At 43.0% G+C, this 23655-nt stretch overlaps 1 protein-coding gene across 1 annotated transcript in view; it reads right to left on the bottom strand.

Moving 5' to 3' along the window:
* Positions 1-439: 439 nt before the first annotated feature.
* The window catches only part of SH3RF1 (SH3 domain containing ring finger 1), a 177420-nt gene continuing 154204 nt past the window's right edge, over positions 440-23655 (bottom strand). Inside the window, exons 11-12 of the mRNA XM_004475390.5 lie at positions 16193-16548; positions 440-2853 (exon numbers count right to left, since the gene is read on the bottom strand). Of these exons, the coding sequence (XP_004475447.1) occupies positions 2685-2853; positions 16193-16548 (525 nt within the window). The 3' untranslated portion in view covers positions 440-2684. The remainder of the gene's footprint in view (positions 2854-16192; positions 16549-23655) is intronic.

Genomic DNA, 23655 nt, shown 5'->3' with positions numbered 1-23655 from the left:
AACATATCATGGTGAGCCGAAAGATTATGTTCTAAAAGCCGTGCTGAGACCTGTGAGCTATCCCATGGCTCATTCTAGATGTGGCTGTTCCACTCTGGCTGAGATGTAACTTCTTACAGTCACCAGGCTATTTCATTAAACCTGAAGGGGAAAGGGGAGCAAACCTGTTATACAGTAACTAGTAAGACTCCATAAACTCTTCTAAGAAAATGTTAAGCTTCTTGGGGAACTAGGCAAATAAGCTTTGTTAGTTATAAGGGTAAAATGTATCCTAATACCTAATTGATTCTTGTAGACATCCTCTGTTTAAGTTATATGCAAAGAAACTCCTTCCAGAAATGAATACTATAATGAAGTCAATATTAAATCAAATGTGTCCCAGGTTTTTGCAAAAAAAAAAAAAAGGCACAGTTTTAAAGATTGACACAAGAGACAAAAAAAGGCTGAACATCAAATTTTAATCTCAAACCTTTTATCCAGTCTTTAAATTATTAACATGAAAAAGCAAGATAAATTGCAATTTTGTCATTACCATATCACTGTGTAACAAGCCCTTGTTACAAAATCTTCATCTACTCTCTTCCCAAACCAATAGAAAACCCATACATTATATTACCTAATGATCTATAAACAGATGGAATTTTAACCAACTTTACACCAGGAAACTATTAACAGAGGTACTTCAATCACATAGCTTAAAATATGGAGAAAAGACAGGTAAAAAAATTATCTTAACCTGTAGTAGTCTTTTTACTTTTTAAAATTTTTATAAAATACACTAATTTCCCAAAATAAAGACTATCATGACACATTGGTGTCAACTTACACAGATGAAAGCTGATATGCCAGCTTTTTTTCTAACTAAAGTTCATTTCACCAAATCTTTATATATTACATGAATATCCAAGTAAAGTATTTTAAAAATTCAACACACAGGAATATAATGTACAGTGTCTCGTAAAAAAAAAAAAAGTTAATTTAGGAATGATTTCATCTTCAACAACATACTTTTTTTTTTAACAACATACATCGTTTAAACCTCTTGCTACTGTAAGAAGACTCTTCAGTTTATATTTCTATTTCCCAGTTGTATTTCCCAGTTGTAAAAAATGATGTCTTATTTGTTTGTTATTTCATGAGAAAACAGTGGCAGCACATGTATTCCTGACAGGCTGTCTTCCTTCCTTCTGTCTCCAGCACGACCCAGACTCACGGCGCGGCCCTGCGGGGAGAGCAGCAGCAGGGGCCAGTGACATCAAGTACGGATCTAAAAAGGCAGGCTCGGCTGGACCCTGCGCAGTCGTGAGGCGTGAGCTCACGCCAAGCCCTAGAGCTGCGCCAAAAGGCTCAGTCACTGAAGCTGTCTCCTGATAAACTCATCCTTTAAACTGTCGGCCAGGAGGACAGAAAAGGGCATTTTCACCAATGGCCCGTGTACTGGCTAACGGCTGCCTCCCCCTGGAGAGGGAGCGAGCGCACTCGGAGACGTCGGTCAGGAGTGGGTTGGGGGCAGAGAAGAGGTTTATTTTACACCTTCTGCACTGGTCACCTCTCAGGTGCAAACTAACCTTGACAGGAAATTGCAATGAAGTAGACACACCATGCGAATCCAGTTAACACATGCAAGATGGTGGGAAAAGAATCACAAGGGGTGAAGGTCAACTTCTTCACAGTGTTTCCTACAGCCTCTGACTTTACCACGAGGGCATCACTTACCACCACTGTCTCACAAATGCTTGACTATGTCCTGGGCATGCAGATCACTTGGGGGGTAAAATGGGAAACTACACTTCACAGCCATTTTCAGATAGTGAGTGCAACTTCAATTTTCCCTAATTTCCAACCAATGAATCGAGCTGTTAGGAAACTAAATGTATTTTGGAATATTTTTGTCCAAGGGATGTGCTTTAGTTAGTCTTCTTTACCACTTTACTGATTTCATTCTATGAAAATCAGAAATGCACAAAATTAAGTTGAGGACTAGGTCTTACATACAGGGTGATTCTTGAGCAAACCAGAAACCCAGGGAATTGCTCACCTCTCCTCGCTCGAGATTCTGTCGTCCCACTGCAGGCCCTTTATTGGTACCGATTCAGTTGTATGTTTTGGATTTCCCACAATATTACCTTTCTTAGGATATGCTTATTATTTAAAGAGGAAAACCAAATCAGAGAACTGGCATTTCTGTCTGAAAGAAGCAAAATGTCACACTGGGGTGGGGGCATGGGAGGTGCATTCGTGTCAGAAAGAATCTCTTGCTCTCAACTGGAGAGAATCCAGCTTCTCCTTAGCTATCATTTCATAAATTAATACTTTTAAAAAATCATAATCCAAAGAATTTCTGTTACAAGAAAAGTTCAAGTTTAAAAAAGCAAATAAATTAGTTAAGCCTTGTAAACAATTGTCCATTTTAGTTATATATCTTTTTAAAAAAAAAATGTTTCTGGGTATAGTAAATCAGACAGTACAAGGCACACCTTACACAGAATACAAAGCGATAAAACCCACACAAACACACCTTCTCCACTGTTCACTGGTCGAGCTGAGCAGGCGCAACGGGCTCACGCTCCGCCTCCGCTCATCTCCTGGCCACCTAGAAGTCTACAGATGTGCTCTTCCCACTAAATTGATTTGTGCTCTTTTCTTGTGTGATGTGTTTTTAAGCCTTCTCAGTGTTCGTCTCCTCAGATGTTTTCCACAAAGCTTCCTGGGAAAAGGCCAGTTTTCCCATTACGCTGTAACGTGCCTTTGAACCAGCCATCTTCTCGCTTTTTGTGAACGAATACAATGTCTCCTTCCTTAAGTTCCAGTTCTGCCTCACTCTGAGGAGGATAGGAAACCACCACCCTGTGCCTGCAAGAGAGAAACATTTTAGCGAAGGCTCTTCAAAGTAGGGACAACGTGTTAGTGTGCACAGCCTTATTCATAAACGGGGAAGGAAGCAGCACACACGGTTTATGTTTGTGAGACAACTCAAAACAGTCACCATGAACTGGATGGAGACCGAGCAGTGGCCCAGACAGAGTTCAGCCCTGCACTCTCTCCCCTGCTGATGAGCCGGCCCGGTTTACTAGGGACCTTTCCATGGAGAACCATTCTTGTCCCTTTCCCAGGGTCTATACCTTGCCATACACAGGAGGAAAGTTTTGCTCCATTTCCCAGGAGGCAAACAGTCTCCGTCCCCTCCTCCAGGAGGAGAGGAGAGAACTTCCCTGATGGGTGAGATTGGGAGAGGCAGCTGGCAGGCAGGCTCAGCTCTGCGGGCTGCCCTCCTCCAGGCCACGTGCCTTCTATCCTGCCTTGGTCCGCGTGGTGGGCATGGAGTCGCGGCCAGGGTGGCGCCTGCCTGCTCCTGGAGGGGGATCTGGAAGCCCACCTCTGTGTCCCTTACATCGGGGCTTCACATGGATGAGGCTGCAGCTCTGAGGGAGTTTCTCTCTCCTACACACGCAAATTCTTTCACGGAAGGTGGAGGGGAGGACTGTGCATACAAATTTAACTCAGTGCCACGAGTAACCAGGCTGATTCTCTGATATCCGTTAATCTGATATCCTCATCTGTTTCTCCATTAGTTCTCAACTCAGGTATCAGTATTATCACATTAAAACCCCAGAAACTATGCTGGTTTCACATTACCTATTTCCCTGCTTCTCTGTTCCTCAAGAGACCCCTATGCAGATGACTTGTTTTGTGCTCCATATCCTTTTATCCTTTTCTATTTTTCCAGTGTTACTACTATCATGTAATCCTCCCTTGCTTTTCCCAAATAAAAGGAGGAAAAGGGTACGGGGGGAAAAGGTGGTGTATGTTAGCCGTCCTCCAAGTCTTGCCATCTGGTATTCAAAGTCCCATGGAGTCCCACAATGCATAGGATGGCTATGCAACCAGTAAAATGTAAACATGACAGTGTGTGATTTCTGAAGTAAGGCCATAAAGGAGATTGTGGCTTCCACTTTACTTTTTCTGAAACCAGCCACTCTGGGGGAAAGCAGCTGCCATGCTGTGAGGACACTCAAGCTTCTCTGTGGAGAGGACCACACGGTGAAGAACTAACGCCTCTTTCCAAAAGCCAGGATGAATGTGCCAACAGTGAAGCGAGTGAGCTGCGTGGAAGTGGATCCTCCAGCTCCAGCTGAGCCTTCAGGCAACTGCTGCTCAAGGCCAGCACAAAGGCTGCAACCTCAGGAACTACTCCAAGCCAGAAGCACCCAGATAAACCACTCCCAAATGGCTGACCCACCGAAACTGTGAGATAATAGATGTTTATCCTTGTTTTAAGTCACTAAGTTTTGGGGCTAATTTGCTCCATGGTAGTATGTAACTAATGAATGCAGTTATACACCTTTCTCTGGGTATTTAGTTATAAATGTGATTTTGAGTTTCTACTTTCATTTGGTTCTCTAAGTATGAAAATGAATTTATAGCCTCACAGGACCAAAACTGACTGCAGGTGAAGAATATTTCTAAATCTTAAAAATAATGATAGCCAGGACAAATTCTATAAACTGCTCTAATACCCCTGAAACTCATTAGAGCCCAGTCATTTCAGAAGATTGCTAGTTTTGCCAATCTCCATTTCATAAAAATTAGAATCAACTCATATTAATAAGGACTGTAGCAAGAGTCCCAGATGCCATTCTATGAAAAAAGCATCTCTATTAAGGGCCAAGGGGCTGCCCAAACAATGCTTGCACTTCTTTGTGCACAGAGACCAAACTACCCTCCAAGATATGAAGCAAAAGCAAACACAGAAGCTGGTTTATCATTTCCAAGAAAGGTTCAGCGAATGCAAACACGATTATTTAGAGACCTTAGGGCCTGTGGTTCACTCAAGCATGGAATGGGGGGAGGCACGGCACTGTGGGAGAAGCCTGGCCTCCAGGTCGACATAGACCTTCTGGTCATTGAGAGCTCTAACCTTCTATGATGTCTGTGCTGCACAAACCTGTGGCAGAGCAACTAAAAGAATGAAATGGGGCGGCGGGCTTGTCCCAGTGGTTAGGGTGTCCACCTTCCACATGGGAGGTCCGCGGTTCAAACCCTGGGCCTCCTTGACCTGTGTGGAGCTGGCCCATGCTGCAGTGCTGGTGCGCACAAGGAGTGCCCTGCCACGCAGGGGTGTCCCCTGCACAGGGGAGCCCCACGCGCAAGGAGCGCGCCCGTAAGGAGAGCCGCCCAGCGCGAAAGAAAGTGCAGCCTGACCAGGAATGGCGCCACACACATGGAGAGCTGACACAACAAGATGACACAACAAAAAGAAACAGAGTCCCGTGCCGCTGACAGCAGAAGTGGACAAAGACGACAACGCAGCAAATAGACACAGAGAACAGACAAACGGGGTGGGGGGGAAGGAGAGAGAAATAAATAAATAAATAAATAAAATCTTAAAAAAAAAAAAAGGAATGAAATACCCAGCAATGAATTTAACCAAGCAAGTAAAGAACTTGTTCATGGAAAACTACAAAACATTGCTGAGGACAACCAGCAAGATGGTGGCAGAGTAAGGAGCTCTTAGAGTCAGCTCCCACTACAAGGCAGTTAGTACTCACCCAGGGCTCTCTAACGCACCTGTTTGGGGGCTCCAGGAGACCAGAAAAGCATCCTGAAACATCCCTGAAAGTATGGGAGGAGGAGGCTGCGCATCTGCAGAGAAGAGTCATAAGTAGAGCGCTCCATGCCCTGGAGGCTGGTGCCCATCCTCCACTGGAGGCACGAGCTGCCTCAAGAACCATTTAGTGGCTGGAATTAAAAGCTCCACTTCCCAAAAATGGGGGAGGAAGAGTTGGTGGGGCACCAACCTTAGCTACTGATTAGTTAAATTCAGCTAGCTAAAGTATTATCCTAAGAACAGCTGAAGTTTGAACCTGTCCAGGTCAGAAAGAGGCCGGTAGCTGCCATTTTAACTTCGTTCCCGGCATGAGGGGAAGCGGGGCTGATTATAACTCACAGTGAAGGAGAGGACAAGTTTTTTTGCATCCAGATTGGATTGCAGCTCTAGCCCAAACCCCAGCCCCACCTCTGGCAGGGAGGAAGCGGGAGGGACCTGCACCAGCCTCTCTGGGTAACTGCAGGTACATCCTGCTGGCACAGACTGAATAGTTGGCAGTCTACAAGGGCGACTGTGGTCATTTTGGACCTGAGTGGTATAGACTGCTGCCCATACCTGCAGCTCCATGCCCTCTCTGGCAGGGAAGGAAGGGGCATGAAGCTTCATCAGCCTCTCCAGGCAGCGACAGACCATCTTGGCCTGTGCAACTTGGATTATTATACTTGGCTGTGGCTCTGTCTACACCCCTGGCAAAGGAGAAAGGTGGGAGAAGCTTCATCGGCCCCTTGGGCAATACGGGTAGCTTGAGCTTCCACAGCTTATAGGACCAGCTACATCCACAGCTCCTACTACACAACCAGCAAGTGAGAAAGGACAGGAAAGCCCTAAAGAGAAACTACACCCAGAATAAATACATCTAGCAAGCCAGATGTGAAGAGACCAATGAAAAATTAAAATGTACAAGAAGAAACAGGATGATATGGCCGAGTTAAAGGAGCAAGCTTCCAGATGACATAAAGGAGTCGAGACAACTAATCACAGATGCTCAAACAAATCTCATTAATAAATTCAATGAGATGGTGAAAGAGATTAAGGATATTAAGAAGATATTGCAGGAAGCAGATGTGGCTTAAGTGATTGGGCTCCCATCTACCATATGGAAGGACCAGGGTTCAATTCCCGGGGCCTCCTGATAAAGGCAAGCTAGCCCATGCAGCCAACTGGCTTGAGCAGAGTGCTGGCCCTTGTGGAGAGCTGGTGCAGCAAGATGATGCAACAAAAAGAGATACAGAGGAGAGACAACAAGAGATGCAGCAGACCAGGGAGGTGAGGTGGTGCAAGAGATTGAGCACCTCTCTCCCACTCTGGAAGGTCCCAGGATTGGTTCCCGGTGCCACTTAAAGAGTAGACAAGCAGACACAGAAGAACGCACAGTGAATGGACAAAGAGAGCAGACAATGGAGGGGGGAGGGGAGTAAATAAATGAATCTTTAAAAAAAAAAGAAGACATTGGATATTAGATGAGTACAAAACAGAATTTGAAAGCATACATAAAAATAGCAGATCTTATGGTAATGAAAGGTGCAATAAATAAAATAAAAAATACAATGGAATCATATAACAGCAGACTTGAGGAGGCAGAAGTAAGGATTGGTGAGCTTGAAGAAATAACCTCTGAAAGTGAACATACAAAAGAAAAGATGAAGAAAAGAATGGAAAAAATTGAACAAGTTCTCAGGGAACTGGATGACAGCAAAAGACATGTAAACATGTGTCATGGGTGTCCGAGAAGGAGAAGAGAAGGGAAAAGGGGAAGAAGGAATATATGAAGAAATAATGGTAGAAAATTTCCCAACTCTACTGAAGGACATAGATATCTATGTCCAAGAAGAACAACACACTCCTATGCAAAGAAATCCAAATAGACCAACTCCTAGACACATGCTAATCAGAATATCAACTGTCAAAGACAAAGTGAGAATTCTGAGAGCAGCAAGAGAAAAGCAATGCATATAAGGGATACCCATTAAGATTAAGTGCCGATTTCTCATCAGAAACCATGGCGGCAAAAAGACAGTGGTAGGATATATTTAAGATACTGCAAGAAAAACTGTTCCAGCCAAGAATCTTATATCTGGCAAGACTGTCTTTAAAAAATGAGGGTGAGATTAGAATATTCACAGATAAACAGAAACTGAGAGAGTTTGCAAAAAAAAAGATGGGCTTTGCAGGAAATACTAAAGGGTGTGCTACAATCTGAAAAGAAAAGACAGGAGAGAGGCTTGGGAGAGAGTCTAGAAAAGAAGATTATATCAGTAAGTAACTAAAAGTCTCAAAAGAGTGGTGAAAATAAAGTATGACTGTTAAAACCAAAAGGTCAAAATGGGTGAGATAAGAACTGCCTTTACAGTAATAACATTGCATGTTAATGGATTAAACTCCCCAATCAAAGGACACTGACTGGCAGAATGTCTAAGAAAACATGAGTTACCTATATGCTGTCTGCAGGAGACTCACCCTAAACCCAAGGATACCAGCAGATTGAAAGTGAAAAGCTGGAAAGATATTCTACATATTTAGTAACTAAAAAAGAAAAAAAACTTTAAAAGACACTAGTAATGTGCAATCTGAGGGAAGAAGTAAAAAAAAATTCCATTTACACTAGCAACTCAAAGAAACAAATATTTAGGAATAAACTTAACCAATGATGTAAAGCACTTGTATTCAGAAAATTACAATGCACTGTTAAATTAAAAAAAGACCTAAATAATTGGAAGCATATTTCATGCTCACAGACTAGAAGACTAAATGTGTCATTAAGATGTTAATTCTACCCAAATTGATATACAGGTTCAATGTAATCCCAATAAAAATTCCACCAGTATTTAAAAAATAAATGGAAAACATGATTATCAAACTTATTTGGAAGGGTATGGGGTTCCAAATAGCCAGAAATATCTTAAAAAGGAAAAGTGAAGTTGGAGGATAAAATCAGCACGGTACTTCCATAAAGACAGACACATAGGTCAATGGAACTGAACTGATGGCTCAGAAACAGTCCCTCATAACCATGGTCAAGTGGTTTTTTTTTTTTTTTTTAATCACCCCCCGCTTTTTGCTTGCTATCTGCTTTCTGTGTCCATTTGCAGTGCATTCTTCTGTGTCTGTATTTTATTTTTTATTTATCCCCCACCTTGCGGCTTGCTTGCTCTCTGTGCTCTGTGCCCATTCGCTGCATATTCTTCTGCATTTTTGCTTGTATTCCTTTTCGTTGTGTCACCTTGCTGAGTCGGCTCTCTGTGGCGCTCGTGGGCCAGGCAGCACTCTGTGGTGCTTGCGGGCTAGTGGCTCTCCGCAGCTTGCAGGCAAGCTTGCCTTCACAAGGAGGCCCCGGGATGCGAACCCATGGCCTCCCATATGGTAGACGGGAGCCCAACTGATTAAGCCACATCCACTTCTCAGTCAAGTGATTTTTGACAAGTCAGTCAAACCCACCCAGGTCAGGCAGAACAATCCATTCAACAAATGGTGCTGGGAGAACTGGAAATCTACAGCCAAAAGAAAGAGGACCCCTATCTCACATCTTATACAAAAAATAACTCAAAATGGATAAAAAAAAAAACCTAAATATAAAAGCTTCTAGAAGAAACTGTAGGCAAACATCTTCATGTCCTGGTGGTAGGTGGTGGATTCTTAAAGGAGATAAGAGAAGGACTGAGATGGGCTACGAATGCTTAATGTATGTAGAAGTTTTAATTAACTTCACTGTAAAATTGTGGAAATGTAGAGTTGATGGTAACACATTATAGTGAGTAACAGCTGAATTATAAATGGAATGTGGCTCGAAAGGGTAGTCTAGGGATGTAAATGGCAATTGAAAAAGAGCTAGAGAATAATCTAGGGATTCAATAACACAGTAAACCAAGAGGTAGATGAGAATTGTGGATGATGATGTAGATGCAAGAGTGTCCCTTGTGAGCTAGAGCAGATGTACATTACTATTGCAGAGTGGTGGGAATGTGGTGAAGCATGGGAAAACTACAACTGGAGCAGTCTATGGACTGTAATATTGTAATATTAATGCATCTATGCCAAAGATGTATTGTGTTAATAATGGGGGAGTATGGAAAAAAAGTGTGCCAAATGTACACTATGGACCATGGTTAGTGGTAACAGTTTGATGATATTTTCTCATAATCCATAACAAATGTTCCACCATGGTGTGGTGTGTTGTATGGGAATTCTGCACATGTGCATGACGGTTTTGTAAGTTCACAACTTCTTTAATAAAAATATATTTAAGTAAATAATAATAGGGTGAGATGGGGGAACAATACACCAAATGGAAGATATGGACTACAGCTATTAGTAAGATTAAAAAAAAAGATTTATTTATTTATTTATTTTCCTCTCCTTGCAGCTTGCTTGCTGTCTGCTCTCTGTGTCCATTCGTTGTGTATTCTTCTGTCTGCTTGTCTCCCTTTGTTGAGTCATCTTGCTGTACCAGCTCTCCATGGGCACGGGTTGTCAGCTCTCTGCGGGCGCGGGTCAGCTTCCCTTCACAAGGAGGCCAAGGGATGCGAATCCAGGGCCTCCCATATGTTAGACAGGAGCCCAATTGATTGAGCCACAGCTGCTTCCCTATTAGTAAGATTTTAATGATATTTTTTCATAATTTGTAACAAATGTCTCACAACAATGCAAGGTGTTGGCAGTGGGTTGATATTTGGGACCCCTGTATGATATTATGCATGTTTGCTTTGTGAGTTCACAACTTTTAATATACATTTATTGTTTAAGTATGTTCATGTATAAATGATATAAAAATAATAATAATAGGGTGGGTTGGGGGAAGAATACACCAAATTTAAGATACTTTGGTTAGGAGTAATATTTTGAGGTTGCTCTTCAATCATTAGTAAAAAATGTTTCACAACAATGCAAGGTATTGGAGGTAAGTAGAGGTATTAGAACCCTGTATGATGTTATGTATGTTTGTTTTATAAGTTCACAACTATCACTATACACTTACTATGTATGTTTATGTATGATTGATATACTTCAACACATTTTTTAAAAAATGAAAAAAAAATTGCTGAAAGAACTCAAAGATTTAAATAAAGGGAAAGACATTCTGAGTTCATGAATTTGAAGTCTATTTTTCTTGAGATGTCAGTTCTACCCAAAGTGATTTACAGATTCAATGTAATCCCAATAGATATCCCATACGCCTTCACAAGTATACTCTAATTAAAATTTATGTAAGACACAGCATACCACCTTTACTGAAAAGGAAGGAATGAATTTGGCAAGGGTGTGGGTAAGTCATCACAGACCAGGGAGAAGGGTAAGCGTGGAGATTAAGAGGACCAGGGTTCAAACTGTAGCTTAACTGTGGACCAAGGATCGCACCTCTCTCATCTCGGGTCCCTTATCTGTAGAACAGGGTTGTGGTGAGCCTTGGCTGGGGTTGTAAGTCTGATGCTCTTGGTATGTTATCTGCTCCATGGTTCACACCCCCAAATGTCAGCCCCCATCATGACTGGATGGCGTAGGCAAGAGCAGGCAGGGGAGTCCGGCACGTCAAGGTAGTGAGGAATGGGGCTGGTCAGGGGCTGGCCACGTCTGCCCAGGTCCCGTATTCAAGCTAGAACCTAAAGACTCTCCTGAAAATGAGCCTTGACAAAGCTTAAAATGAGACAGCTAGGGCAGAACAATTAATTCCATCATGGATTATCTGAAGGAAGATTTCTTGAGACACTTCTCATGCCAAAGTGCTAAAAATCCACGTAAAAGGCAAGGATAAAGTTGCCTTTGGGGGAAAGTTAAAATTTGAGCAAACCTTTCCATTTCTTGGAAAAAGCGTACAAGTGACTCGAATTATATTCAGAGTAGATCTTTCATGAAATATATTCCCCACTGGTTCTCTGCGAGCTATCTTAAAGGTGAAATGGAACAAAAATAGCTCCTGAAAAACTTGAAGTGAATTAGATTAATATTTGCATTTTGTAAAGTATACTAAACCAATTTTATCAGATTTTTTTGAACAAGAACTGCTGCCGGGCTGAGAACATAATCTTCCTGCCAAGTCCCTACTGGGAGCAAATTTTCAATGCTAAGTTATAAACCTCTAGGGGGTGGAATGAGAAACCACGTGCATAATGGAAACTGTGACACAGTCTTGCTTGTATTGAAGAGTACCAGGTGCAGCAGCTACAGCCTCTACTTAGAAATCTTCCAGATCAGGTCCTGGCCTTGAGCCATGTGAGGTGGTTTATAGACAGATTTTTAGTACAGACTCACAAGAGCAAATACTGGGCACAACTGCTAGCTATCTCTGGTACTGACTTTGCCAAGTAGAATGTTTCCAGACCAGCAAACAGATGTAAGGCACAGCTGCAAAGGCCCTGACATCTGCCGCTCCACCTCTGCTCACTCTGAATATGCCTGTCTTTATAAGGCTAGGGCTTTGGGGAAGATCTGAGCCAAGAAAGTCAAAGATCACTCTCTCATGGCCTCCTCCGTGGGATGTGCCCTTTCTACCTCAAAATCCGTGCACCAACCACTGTTCTTCACTGTTCCTGGCTGACAACCTCGTTATCGTCCACGTGGTCAAATAAACTTCCTGTCTGCCCTGCTTCAAATCTCTTTCTGATCCTAATCCATTCTAAACAGAACTGACATATTAATAGTCTTACATGGCAACTCTATTTCTAGCTATCTATGGCTCAGAAATCGTTAATGGCGTCTCAGTGCCTGAGGAAAATTAATCCTCAGCCTCGAACTCAGAGACCTCAGTGATCTGTCCTCAATCTCCCTTTAGAGCTAGATAGACTATTAGCTCTAACCCAAAAATGACCCCGACACATAGCCTTTACTTCCTCCACTCCATAGCTCTGCCTCATTCCTTCCAGTCGGAATTCCTTTCATGACATCTCTGCCCATCCACACTCTATCAATCTCTCCAATCCTGGCTCCAACGATCCGCTGTGAAATCTTCCTCAAGTTCCACGGCTGGAAGTAATTTCAGGCTGGACTAAGTCCCGGAGGCCCTTCTCTATATTTCCTATGGCACTTAACACAGTCTATGCTATATTATCATCATCTGTGTCCCTGTCCTGTTTATTCTCTCAGCTCATAAGCTGCTTGAGGGGCGAGATGATGGCACATTCACTTTACCTGCCTTCTAGTACTTAGCATGGTACATGTGCTAATGCCTTAAGAAGCGTCTCAGATGATGAAAGCACCTCCTGGTCCCTTCGAACAAACACAACTTTTGTAGACTCAACCCTAAATGGTCTCTGCCTCTTCATGGCTGTGTGGACTTAACTGACTTCTTGGTGATAGTTACCAAGGTGGAATTTGAGAACCAAAGGTTCTTGTTACATGAAGAAGCCGTGCTGGCATCCATTGTCAACCTTCCCAGGTACAAATATGCTTTTCTGGCTTCCATCTGAACAGGCAGTGGCAATCTTTTCTTAGTTCACATTCTCTGTTTTCTTCACCTTTCAGACCTGGTGTTTCCCTGTAAGTCATACGCTTTCATTTCTAATGTCCCTGGTTATAGCCCAGATTACACCCCTTGTGGCTGTGGGAGGCGGTCTGCCCATCAGCTCAGTCTGGATGGGTAACCATTTACTGCTTTCTGCCACTTGCCACAGCAATCTAATATCCAATTAAGTATTTCACTGCAAAACCATACTGGCCTGCTTTGTAGTCTGCTTGAAGTCCAAGTAAATTATGTCCATTGCTTTGCCCAGTGGGTTCATTGTCACTGACTCAAAGAAATTAATCATGCTGGTAAAGCATGACTGCCTTTCTGTAAACCTGTCTCTATCTAATTTGTGTTTCTAAGTGTTCTAGCTTAATCCCTGATCAAAGATCATCATGTCCCCTCCCATTTAGAAGATGGCCTCATAGGTATGTGGTTATCAGTTTAATTCCTAAATTTAAAAATACTCACTGATTGAGAGATGCCTGACTGTGCCTCCCTAAGCCCTTCATCGGTATGTTTTTTCAAGGGAAGAAAAAAAAAACAAGCCTGTCACACATGCTTTATTTGTCATCCTTTTTGAAATATGTTATTTCCCCTTTCCCTTTGCAATTTCCAAATTATTTTTTCTCAACCTCTCTAAAACAGAGCCTAAAATATTTGTTTTATTATTTCTGCTGTCATCAATTATACATTTGCTGCCTCCAGGATATAGTGCTGTTTCTTGTTTTCTTCAGTCTCTCTAGCAAACATGAGAGAATCCTTTTGTTCCTCAGAGAATTCTCTCAGCTGACACCAAGACCTGTCAACACACTTCGAGGTTCATCCTTCCTTATTATGAGATTGCTTAAGTCTTTATATCCCATGGATGCTTCCTTCCATTCACAGCACTGACTGCTCCAGTCACATTCTTTTCTTCAGATTTATGGGACAGGGTCACGGTTTGAGAGGAAATTTTATGCTTGTTCTCACTATAATCTGTTCATGAATCCTATCTCATACCAGCCCAATATTACACACAGAAAAAGTATTTCTATGGAATTCTACCATAAAAATTTGGCAAAAGGATCCCAGGCTTCAGTACTTTGCCAGGGCATGAATTGTTGATGTTTATATTGTGAATCAAGGGACCATAAGATCCTCAGATACTTCTCAATCATACTGATGTAAAAGTGAATCAGTCCTTTTTAGCACTAAGTAGTTTTTATTGTGTTGCATTTTTGAAATATCTAATCAGGTAACCCCTACAAAATTTTTTGTGCTAACCAAAAAACTTCATTTCCTCATGGATAATAGAACACTTTCCTTTACTATTTGTTTCTGCACATATCACATATTCCCTGTTGTTTTTAGAGTCAGTCAGAAGTAAGAATCCAAGTTCAAGAATCCAAACTATCATTATTGTATGATGGCAAAAGGGTTTCTGAAAAGATGGCCAGGCTTGCTATTATATTTAATATTCCACTGAACATATGGATTGTAAAAATGTAAACTTGGGCTGAAATTTTCTCCAAAGACCCCTTTCCCACTTGTAAAAATTGAAATGGATATATAAAAAACCTGCCAGAGAACTCCAAAGTGCCTTTGCCCATCTGTGCCATCATCATATTCTCCGTGTTCCCTATCTGATGTGCAGCCCAAACTCCCTGAAAAGCCATCACCTGTCTGTGTTCGAATTTTCCTTTTCAGATGCACTGAACAGCAGGAGGCTGCTGCTGGAAATGAGCTCCCCTAAGAGGAAGGGGCTGGAATGCAGAGGCCACAGAGATTGAGGACATCTGGCAACTGAAAAGGAATGCATAACGGGGGAGGCAGCAGTGCCTAGGGAGAGCATGGGCAAAGTGGACCACCACTAAAGAGAGCCACACAAATGACACAAGGCACAGGGAAAGGAGGAGAGCATGCCCAGGGGTGTGAAGGGGAAACTGCGGATCAATGCCTGAGGGGGCCAGGGGTGGCGGTGAGGCGGGGAGAAAGCCCGTGGGATCCAAAGGAAGTAAGAAAGGAACTGGAACTAACTCCAGGGATAGAAGGGGCTATCGCTGGAAAGCAGAGGAATAACGCAGGAAAAGAGGATGACTCTCAGGATAAAAGATCAAGTGGATTGAGAACAAGATCCCAAAGTGTTACTAACAGTACAACAGATAAGATTTCAAATCAGCAACACAGGAAATGCCACCAAAAAGGCAATGCCCTTGCAAATTAGGAATCTGCTTTATTTATGAAATACTGCTGTAAAGGGCATGAAGCCCGCAGAAACAATAAAACAGATGACACTTAAAACACATGTTTATAAATGTATGTATTATGTGGAAATAGTCCACTATTTCTGGTGTACGTCATGATTTGGGGGGGCGGCAATGAACAGCATTTCATTTTTAATTTATATAACCCTAGAAGGTATCTGTCTTATTAAATATATTTTCTTTGCTAACGTACTTCTGGAACACCAGTGACTATAAAGAGAGAACTGCTGCCATCTCTAATCGTTATTCGAAGCCCGCATCACTGAAACAGGGCTCACTGTTCTGAGGGGAACTAAAGCACATCACCGGGTCAGGAGGAGAGGTTCAGGGGTCTGGGAACTTAGCCACACTCTTCTGCCTAAGGAAGAGTGAAAGGAGAATTCTCTTAGTCTACATAATTCTCCAGTTGCTTCACAACTAGCAGGCTTTGATGTAAACCTTTAAAGAAGCAAAGGATAAAAGAAGGGAACGGCTGCTGTGATGGAACAGAAGGAAGGGGACAGCAGGTGTAGCTCACTGGTTGAGCACCTGCTTTGCAGGTGGGGGGGGGGTCCCAGGTTCAATCCCCTGTACCTCCATAAAACAAAAAAAAAGCAAGAAAGAAAGTAGATGTGAACAAGTTTCCAGTAACTGACTACTACTGTACTTGGGATATAATTCTGGAGCCACTCTCTGAAGAAAATAAAGGAAAAGGAAACTGGGGGTCTGAGCAAGAAACATGGGAGAATTAAGAAGTAGACAATACCGTGTGTTGCAGCAAGCAGCTTGGGAAAAAAAAGGCCAGTGAGTGACTGCTCCTACAAATTCAGCTAAAAAAAATTGAGGGTTCTTAAACAGTAGCCAGTGAGTCGAGGATAAAGCTAGCCGCTCCCTTCCAGCCTTCTCCCGGAACAACGCTGAACTCACCTCTCGCAAACCACAGGCCTGGACTCGCTGAGGACGGGACCCAGGGAGGAGCAGGGCTGCCGCGGCGGCGGGGCGACGGGCGCGGCGCAGTCCAGGGAGCTCGCCTTGCGGTGCAGCGCGTCCTGCGCCTGCAGAGCGGCCGCCCCCGCCGAGGCCGCCCCGGGGCCGTCCCCGTCCCCCGGGCAGGCCCCGGCTCTGCCGTGGCTGCCCCCCAGCTCAGGCCCCACGGCTCCCTGCAGAGGCACCTCGCTGGCACCCAGGTCCACCTCCAGGGTGGGAGACGCTGGCGGGGATACGCGGGTCTTCCGTTTGGTGGAGGCTCCAGAGAGCAGCTTCAGCAAGCCCTTCTTTTCTTTCTAGGGGGAAAAAATCAGTTGGAGATGGCTGTTACATCGCTACTGTAATCTGCATGATTCCATAATTTCTATTTTTGATTTGCTCTTTAAGGATTATTTATCTTGATACTTAGGCATCCATGATTTAGCTACCTTTTTATTTTTTTTTTGGCGGTGCTGACTTCTCTTTTACTGGTTGCATTTTTTTTTTTTAACATTCCATTGTTTTACCAAGGTGGCTGAGGTTAACAACGGATGCAAAATCAAAAAAGCATCAATTGAATTCATATTTCAGGTTTGGTGAAATTGAAGATAGAGAAATGAAAATTTCAGATTATGAATTTTACTTCCTGAATTTCTGTATACTCTAAATAAAACATACTCTCATGTGTCATGTGTCACGCCTTGATTAAATTTAACAAGCCAATAATACCAGAAGTCAAACCATTTCTATTGTGCAAGCACGCCCTGATCAGAAAACCAAAAACTCCATGAACTTTTAAGGAAAGCTTCAGTATATCCATGAACATATTAATGTTTCTCTTTGCAAGCAAATGTAGAGTCTTCCCCTACATTCTCCTTCCACAGAGGCCTTGTCTTGAGTCTTTGTCTCTTTGACACTTTCTCTTTTTGCTGTTAGGAAAACCAGATCTACAGCTAGCACCCCTTCATTCCAAACTAAGCGTCTATGTTCTCTCTGATAACGACATATAGGCAACAATCATCATTTTAGGTTGTTTTACTCTTAAGTCGACATCATGAAGTCCAGTGAACATTTAGAAACATTGTTGGAAAATAAAACGTTTAATAGAGAAAGAATTCTTTAGAAAATTCTATAGGCAACATGGAATTATTACTGCCTATCAGTAGGGAAGTGGAATAATGAGGGGCCCATCAGGAGACCTAACACTGAGGAATTTTTCTGGGGAACACGAGTTAGTTCAGACTCAGTGAAAATCCCTGGAGGAAAATAATCTCAATTCATGATAACACAAGTTCTGTTAGGGACAAAAGGGCAGAAAAATAAGACAGAAGTAATCATTTATCAGACGATGAACAAGAATCCCAGGAAAATTTCATCCTGGGCCCCATTTACCTGATGCTGCTCATGGCACCTGTTCACCCCGCGGCCAGAGACTGGGGTGAGGGGGGGTGGGGAGAACCGGGGTACCAAAGTCACCTCTGCTTGTGTCTGCTCAACAGTCCTGCTGAGGAAGAGCCTGTTTCATTTCTCTTCAGGGCCTGGTCTCTGCCTTACTGGCTTTTGTTTCACTCATTCAGCTGCACGTTTTCTGAGGGCCTACTGTGTGTATATCCCAATAAATGACCAGCCACACCTGGACCATCTATTGGGCGCAGTGGCTCGACCTTTACACACCTCTGTATCTCACCCAGTCCCTACTGCCGAGCCCTGCGCCAAGGAAGCCGAGGGGCCAAGGAAAGCCCGGGAGAGGCGATAGCTGGGTGGAAGGGAAGATGTTTAGCTGGTCCCAGGACTAAGGAAATAAAAGAGCATATTTTGGATTTCCCCAAGCCAGTGGAGATAAAGCCTTCCATCTGCATGATGGCCAATGTAACGACCTGACAAAACACAAGCCAAAGCGGCTACCACACTCTCTTAGGGAGCCTGAGATCTGGAGGGCCAAAAAAAAAAAAAAAAGAGCTGAGAAAGAATAAAATCTAAGAGCTTATACTTCTAAGGTACCAGTCAGCCACAACTTCCAGCTATTTCCACCATAATTTAGGAAAGCACACCCTAAGCCCTGGACAACCACAGATCCACTAAGAACATCAAGTCCTTTGATAAATTACACTCCCCACAAGCCACAGCTAAATATGTTTCTTTAAAGCTCAGTTCTGGCCACTCAGAAAAATATCAGCTAACCGAATGGCTCTCAGGGAACAGCCTCTAAAGTGATTAAGAAGAAAGATGAGTTGGTTCGTCTAAAACAATTAAACGCATTAAATACAGCTGGCTTTAATGACTTCTAAGAGTTGTGTTAGCATCATCAATCTATGCTGACTACCCATATACAGCAGAAAGCAGAAACGATAAAGTGCTGGGAAGTGAGCGTGTGGGGTTAACAAAGAAGAGATGCCACCCTTGTTCCAAGGAGCTGTGCTTTTTAATATCATATTCCGATGTTTTCTACATTATCAGAACAATGTGCCCTTTGAGAGAGACAATTTTGCAAACTCAGACACTTATCAGCTAAGGGCACCTTTTTTCTTTTTTGAAACCCAATAGTGGAAATGAAAACTACAGATGAATTAACAGAAAGTATGCTTCAGAAAAGCAATTTTTAAAATGTAATGCTAATGTGCATGAAAAAGGGGCATATATTTGAGCATACACCTTTACATTCTCCTGTGGGTTTTCCAAGAAATTATTCCTAGATGAAATCACATTTTCACAGTGATAATTTTCTCTTCAGAATACTTAATGATTTAAAGCAGCATCTCATATAAGAAAAAGAACCCTTTAAGTCAGAAATGGTAATCAGAGGGAATAATTTTTCGTATAAAAATGTAACAGAGGACAGGTACAATATGGGAAACATCAAGCCAAAGCTCCTTCCCAAGCAAAATATATTTTATTTGAGCAACTCACAATTAACAACATTCTACCCACCGAGTCATCCTCTTTATTCTTCTCTTTGACCTCAGACATATAGAGAAATTGGCAAAAGATAAATAGTGTTCCTGGATCATGGGTCCTCAATCATCTACGAAGGTCCCCAATAATCAGAGTCCTTGTTCTTAGGTAATGAATCTCAAGAACTCAATTCATGTGGTTGTCTATTAATAATCGCTCATTCTTTCAACAAATATTTATCAAGTGTCTACTATCAGCCAGGCAATGTACTAGGCTCTGGGGACACAGCAGTGAACAAGATAACAAAAAGTTCACATTCTGTAGCACGGACACAAATATGGCTGTAAAATATGTGCTCTGTAGGAAAATAAAAGCAGAATAAGGGAAGAAAGAGTGAGCAGGGGCGCTGTCCGAGGTCGGGGCTCTGGAATGGCATCTTCAAGGACGTATAGGAAGGGAGGGTAGGGCCATGTGGAAATCTGGAGGAAACTCATCTACCGAGAGGGTTAAACACCACTGAGCTCAAGGACCTTGTTAAATGCTTTTACAAGGATTTCCATGTTTATTCCTCACACCAAACTGCTAAGAGAGGAATCAACATTATTCTCCTCATCAAAACCTCTCTAATCTTGCCTGAGATTACATAGGTAAGTAAGGGGTGGAAGTGGCATCTGAACCAAGCCCCTGCTCTTCTCTTCAGTATGTCAGCACCGGCACCCTCTCTAGGAGCACATCGACTGTGCAGTAAGACCAGACACATTTACCCGAGGCCTGCAGACCACAAAGCTGGCCCAAGGCGGAACTCTGCACGCCACACCTGCACTAATGAGACCTGGTCCAGGGAAACGGATTTGGCTCAACTGATAGAATGTCCGCCTACTGCATGGGAGGTCCAGGGTTCAAACCCAGGGCCTCCTGACGTGTGTGATGAGCTGGCCCACGCACAGTGCTGATGTGTGCAAGGAGTGCCATGCAGGGGTGTCCCCCACGTAGGGGAGCCCCACGCACAAGGAGCGTGCCCCATAAGGAGAGCCGCCCAGCGTGAAAAAAGTGCCGCCTGCCCAGGAGTGGTGCTGCACACAAGGAGAGCTGACACAGCAAGATGACACAACAAAAAGAGACAGATTCCTGGTGCCCCTGACAATATGAGCAGACACAGAAGAACACACAACTAATGGACACAGCAGACAACTAGGGGGGGGGAAGAGGAGAGAAAAAATTTCTAAAAAAAAAGACCTGGTCTGGATGTCAGCTATTGGCCGGGCGGAAACAATGACTGCGACCACTTAACAGGGACGGTGCACTTATCCTTAAGAAAATCAAATGGTGACGCACACACACTCTCTTGTGTCTGACAGCAAAGCAATAACTGGGGAGAAGGAAAATCATGTGGGCCAAGAAGTTGATCAGCTGGGACTGATCTGGACGAGTGTTCAGAATAGAAGAAAATGGAAGTTTAAAAAGTAGATAGGACTTTTTGCTTAAGAAAACCAAGAATAAGAGCAAAGGTCCTCAAACACTGGCTTACTGAAGAAAGCCTGGGGCAGGGTCTTCAAGGAAGAGAGTCGTTAAGACTTGGGGCTGGGGCTGCTGACTTCTTATGGCCCACTTGCACGAATGCTGCCATTCAGGAGCATACTTGGATATGGCAGAGAGCATGCCAGCCAACACCCACTCCCGCTGATCCGTACAGGAATAAATGACAACGCTAGAGAAGAAGCAAACAGCATCTCTAGAGAACGTGAAGTCAGAGGTAGGAAGCGGAAGTGCTTAGGGTAGAAAGGGACACAAGTGGTGATTTCTTCCCTATTTCTGAAGTGAGGGTTAGGAGTTAGAGAATATAAGAACAGCCAGGGAAACGGACTTGGCCCAGTGGTTAGGGCGTCCGTCTACCACATGGGAAGTCCGCGGTTCAAACCCCGGGCCTCCTTGACCCGTGTGCAGCTGGCCCACATGCAGTGCTGATGTGCACAAGGAGTGCCCTGCCACGCGGGGGTGTCCCCCGCGTAGGGGAGCCCCACGCGCAACGAGTGCGCCCCATAAGGAGATCTGCCCAGCGGGAAAGAAAGTGCAGCCTGCCCAGGAATGGGGCCGTCCACACTTCCCGTGCCGCTGACGACAACAGAAGCGGACAAAGAAACAAGACGCAGCAAACAGACACAGAGAACAGACAACCGGGGGAGGGGGGGGATTAAATAAATAAATAAATCTAAAAAAAAAAAAAAAGCCCGTTATGTAAGTATGCTGAAGAAATAGATTTGGCTTTCTGGATGTAAGTTTAATATCCTAAAATAACATTTTGGTATATAGGGGAAAAATGATACATACCATATTAAAAGATGTTTTTCTCCGAAAAATTTTTTATCATGTTTATGCTTTCTGTTTGGATGTCCGGATTTTCTATAACTTCTAAAAAATATGTGTAATTTAAAGAAATTTATTATAAAACACAATGAAAATATATACATGTATATGAATATCTCATAAGGATTACATGTGTCTTGGAGACTAGCTGTAGAAAGAACGAAGGTTTTTCAACTAAACATAAAGTCAGGAAAATGTCCAGATAAGGCTGTTAAACTGAAAACTGTGGAAGATACAGGGGGATTTATAGAAAGAAGGATAACAATGGCAGAAAGGGCCAGGATCTTAAATGATAAATTACTGAGATGATGTTTGGACACGGAATCTCAGATGTCTCCTTATCAAAGCACAGAGTACAAATACCGGACAAAGTGAGCTAGAGATTTCTACTTAGAGACAAAAACACAGCCTCTAAAGATCCCTGAGGCTTTATGAGATGGGACTTCCAACTAAAACACTGTTCAAAAGGAACAGCCTAGTTAGGAGAGCAGCTGCAGTAGTCCTGTGTGTGCTCTGAAATGTTAATCCCCCCCCGTGGAGCGCTAGTGGTACCCACTTGAGAGCATTTGCGTAGAGAGAAAAGAAGAGGGCATTAGACATGCTATCATTTGGGACTTAGACCGTGCACTGCCTGATATGTAAAGTAAAAGGATGACGTTAATCACAAAATGGGATGGGAAGATAGGAACAATCAGGATATCACCAACTACCTAGGTATTTGCTGGAAGTCTCAGCTAAAACTAGAATCTGCAATATACTTTCTTCCTTGACTTATTGATCACTTAATCCATAGCAAATTAAGCAAACTGCTACTTTGGAGCTAATTCTGATTGACTAGGGGAAGGTAGAGACAAGGTCAGGGGTGGAGAACTTGGAAGAAAGTACCCAAAGAGAAGCTGGCTATAGTCAGCTGATTTTAAAAGTTCAAAGAAAATATATGCATGACCTGAAACTCGAAAGGGAAGCTGCTTCAAGAGGAATGGGGGGGCTCTCGAAAATGAAATTCTAACCATACAATTGCAAATTATCCCAGCAGATGAAAATGTGAAGCATCTAAAAGCACTATGTGATCCCCCAGGGAACAGCCTAATGGGCTCAAACTTCTAAAGAACGTGTACAAAAAGATCAAGAGAAGGGCCCATAACTATTCAAGGAGGCTAAAGATCAGAATGAGCTTAGACGTGCAAAAATGCTGAAGACCAAAAAAAGGGCTGTTTTAAAGTTATGTTTGAAACCAGAAGAAAGAAAGACATGGAGCTGCTGCTTGGGGTAGATGGTGGCTCACAAATGGTAAGAATTAAGAGAAGAATCACCTTCAGACCAGATCAGTAGAAAAAAAACTTGATAAGAGGGAAATAGGTGAAGAGTTTGGGATTTGGAGATCAATGACTATCCTTGACAAGTTGAATGCATCCTAGGATAAAGAATGAATGAACAGCTGAAATGCAACTAATCATCTTTGAGAGATTCTTGTGATCAGGGTCAACTCAACAGGCACATGTAGTCCCAATTTTCAAAAAGAAGACCATTGTGTATGTTGCAGATAGTCTGGAATATATGTGAACTGAGGATTAAATGAAAGGTTTAAGAGCACTTAGGAAAGGAAATGAGGCTGAGGAGGAGCTCCTTCGTGTTACTTAAAAACAAACAACAGCTGAAATGGGGGAACTGTTTAGATGGAAGAACGTGGAGGACATCTAGATTTCAGCATGGCATCTGACAAGCTCCCCCTCAATATCATTGCGGATGTGACGGAGAAATGTGGGGTAAATGAAACTCCAGTCATGAGGACTCATGATTTTGTAAGTGATGACAATCATGGATCGACTGAATTTACATCAAAGAGGTAGTTTCCTTAATGGACTTGGCACATTAAATGAGGTAGTAGATTTAGGAAGAGAAGATGTAAAATCTGTACATGAGGGGAAGGAGGTGAAAAAAACCTCAAGTGTGTAATCATGAAAAAAGAAGATACAAGGGAACAACCCTACAAATACCTCAAGAAGCATCACACAGGACGGACATTTTCTATGGGGTCCCTCAAACTAAAAAAGAGGGACTGGAAGGCACAGAGAGACAGACAAGTGCTCAGCAAACTTCCAAGGAGCTTGAGTTGTCTGAAGGTGGCAGGGGTACTCAGGAGTGCTGGCACTGGGGAGTCCAAGCAC

The sequence above is a fragment of the Dasypus novemcinctus genome, chromosome 1 (genome assembly GCF_030445035.2).
Source record: "Dasypus novemcinctus isolate mDasNov1 chromosome 1, mDasNov1.1.hap2, whole genome shotgun sequence".
Lineage (NCBI taxonomy): Eukaryota > Metazoa > Chordata > Mammalia > Cingulata > Dasypodidae > Dasypus > Dasypus novemcinctus.
The sequence above is the reverse complement of the archived record's forward strand: the minus strand, read 5'-3'. Positions and strand labels throughout refer to the sequence as shown.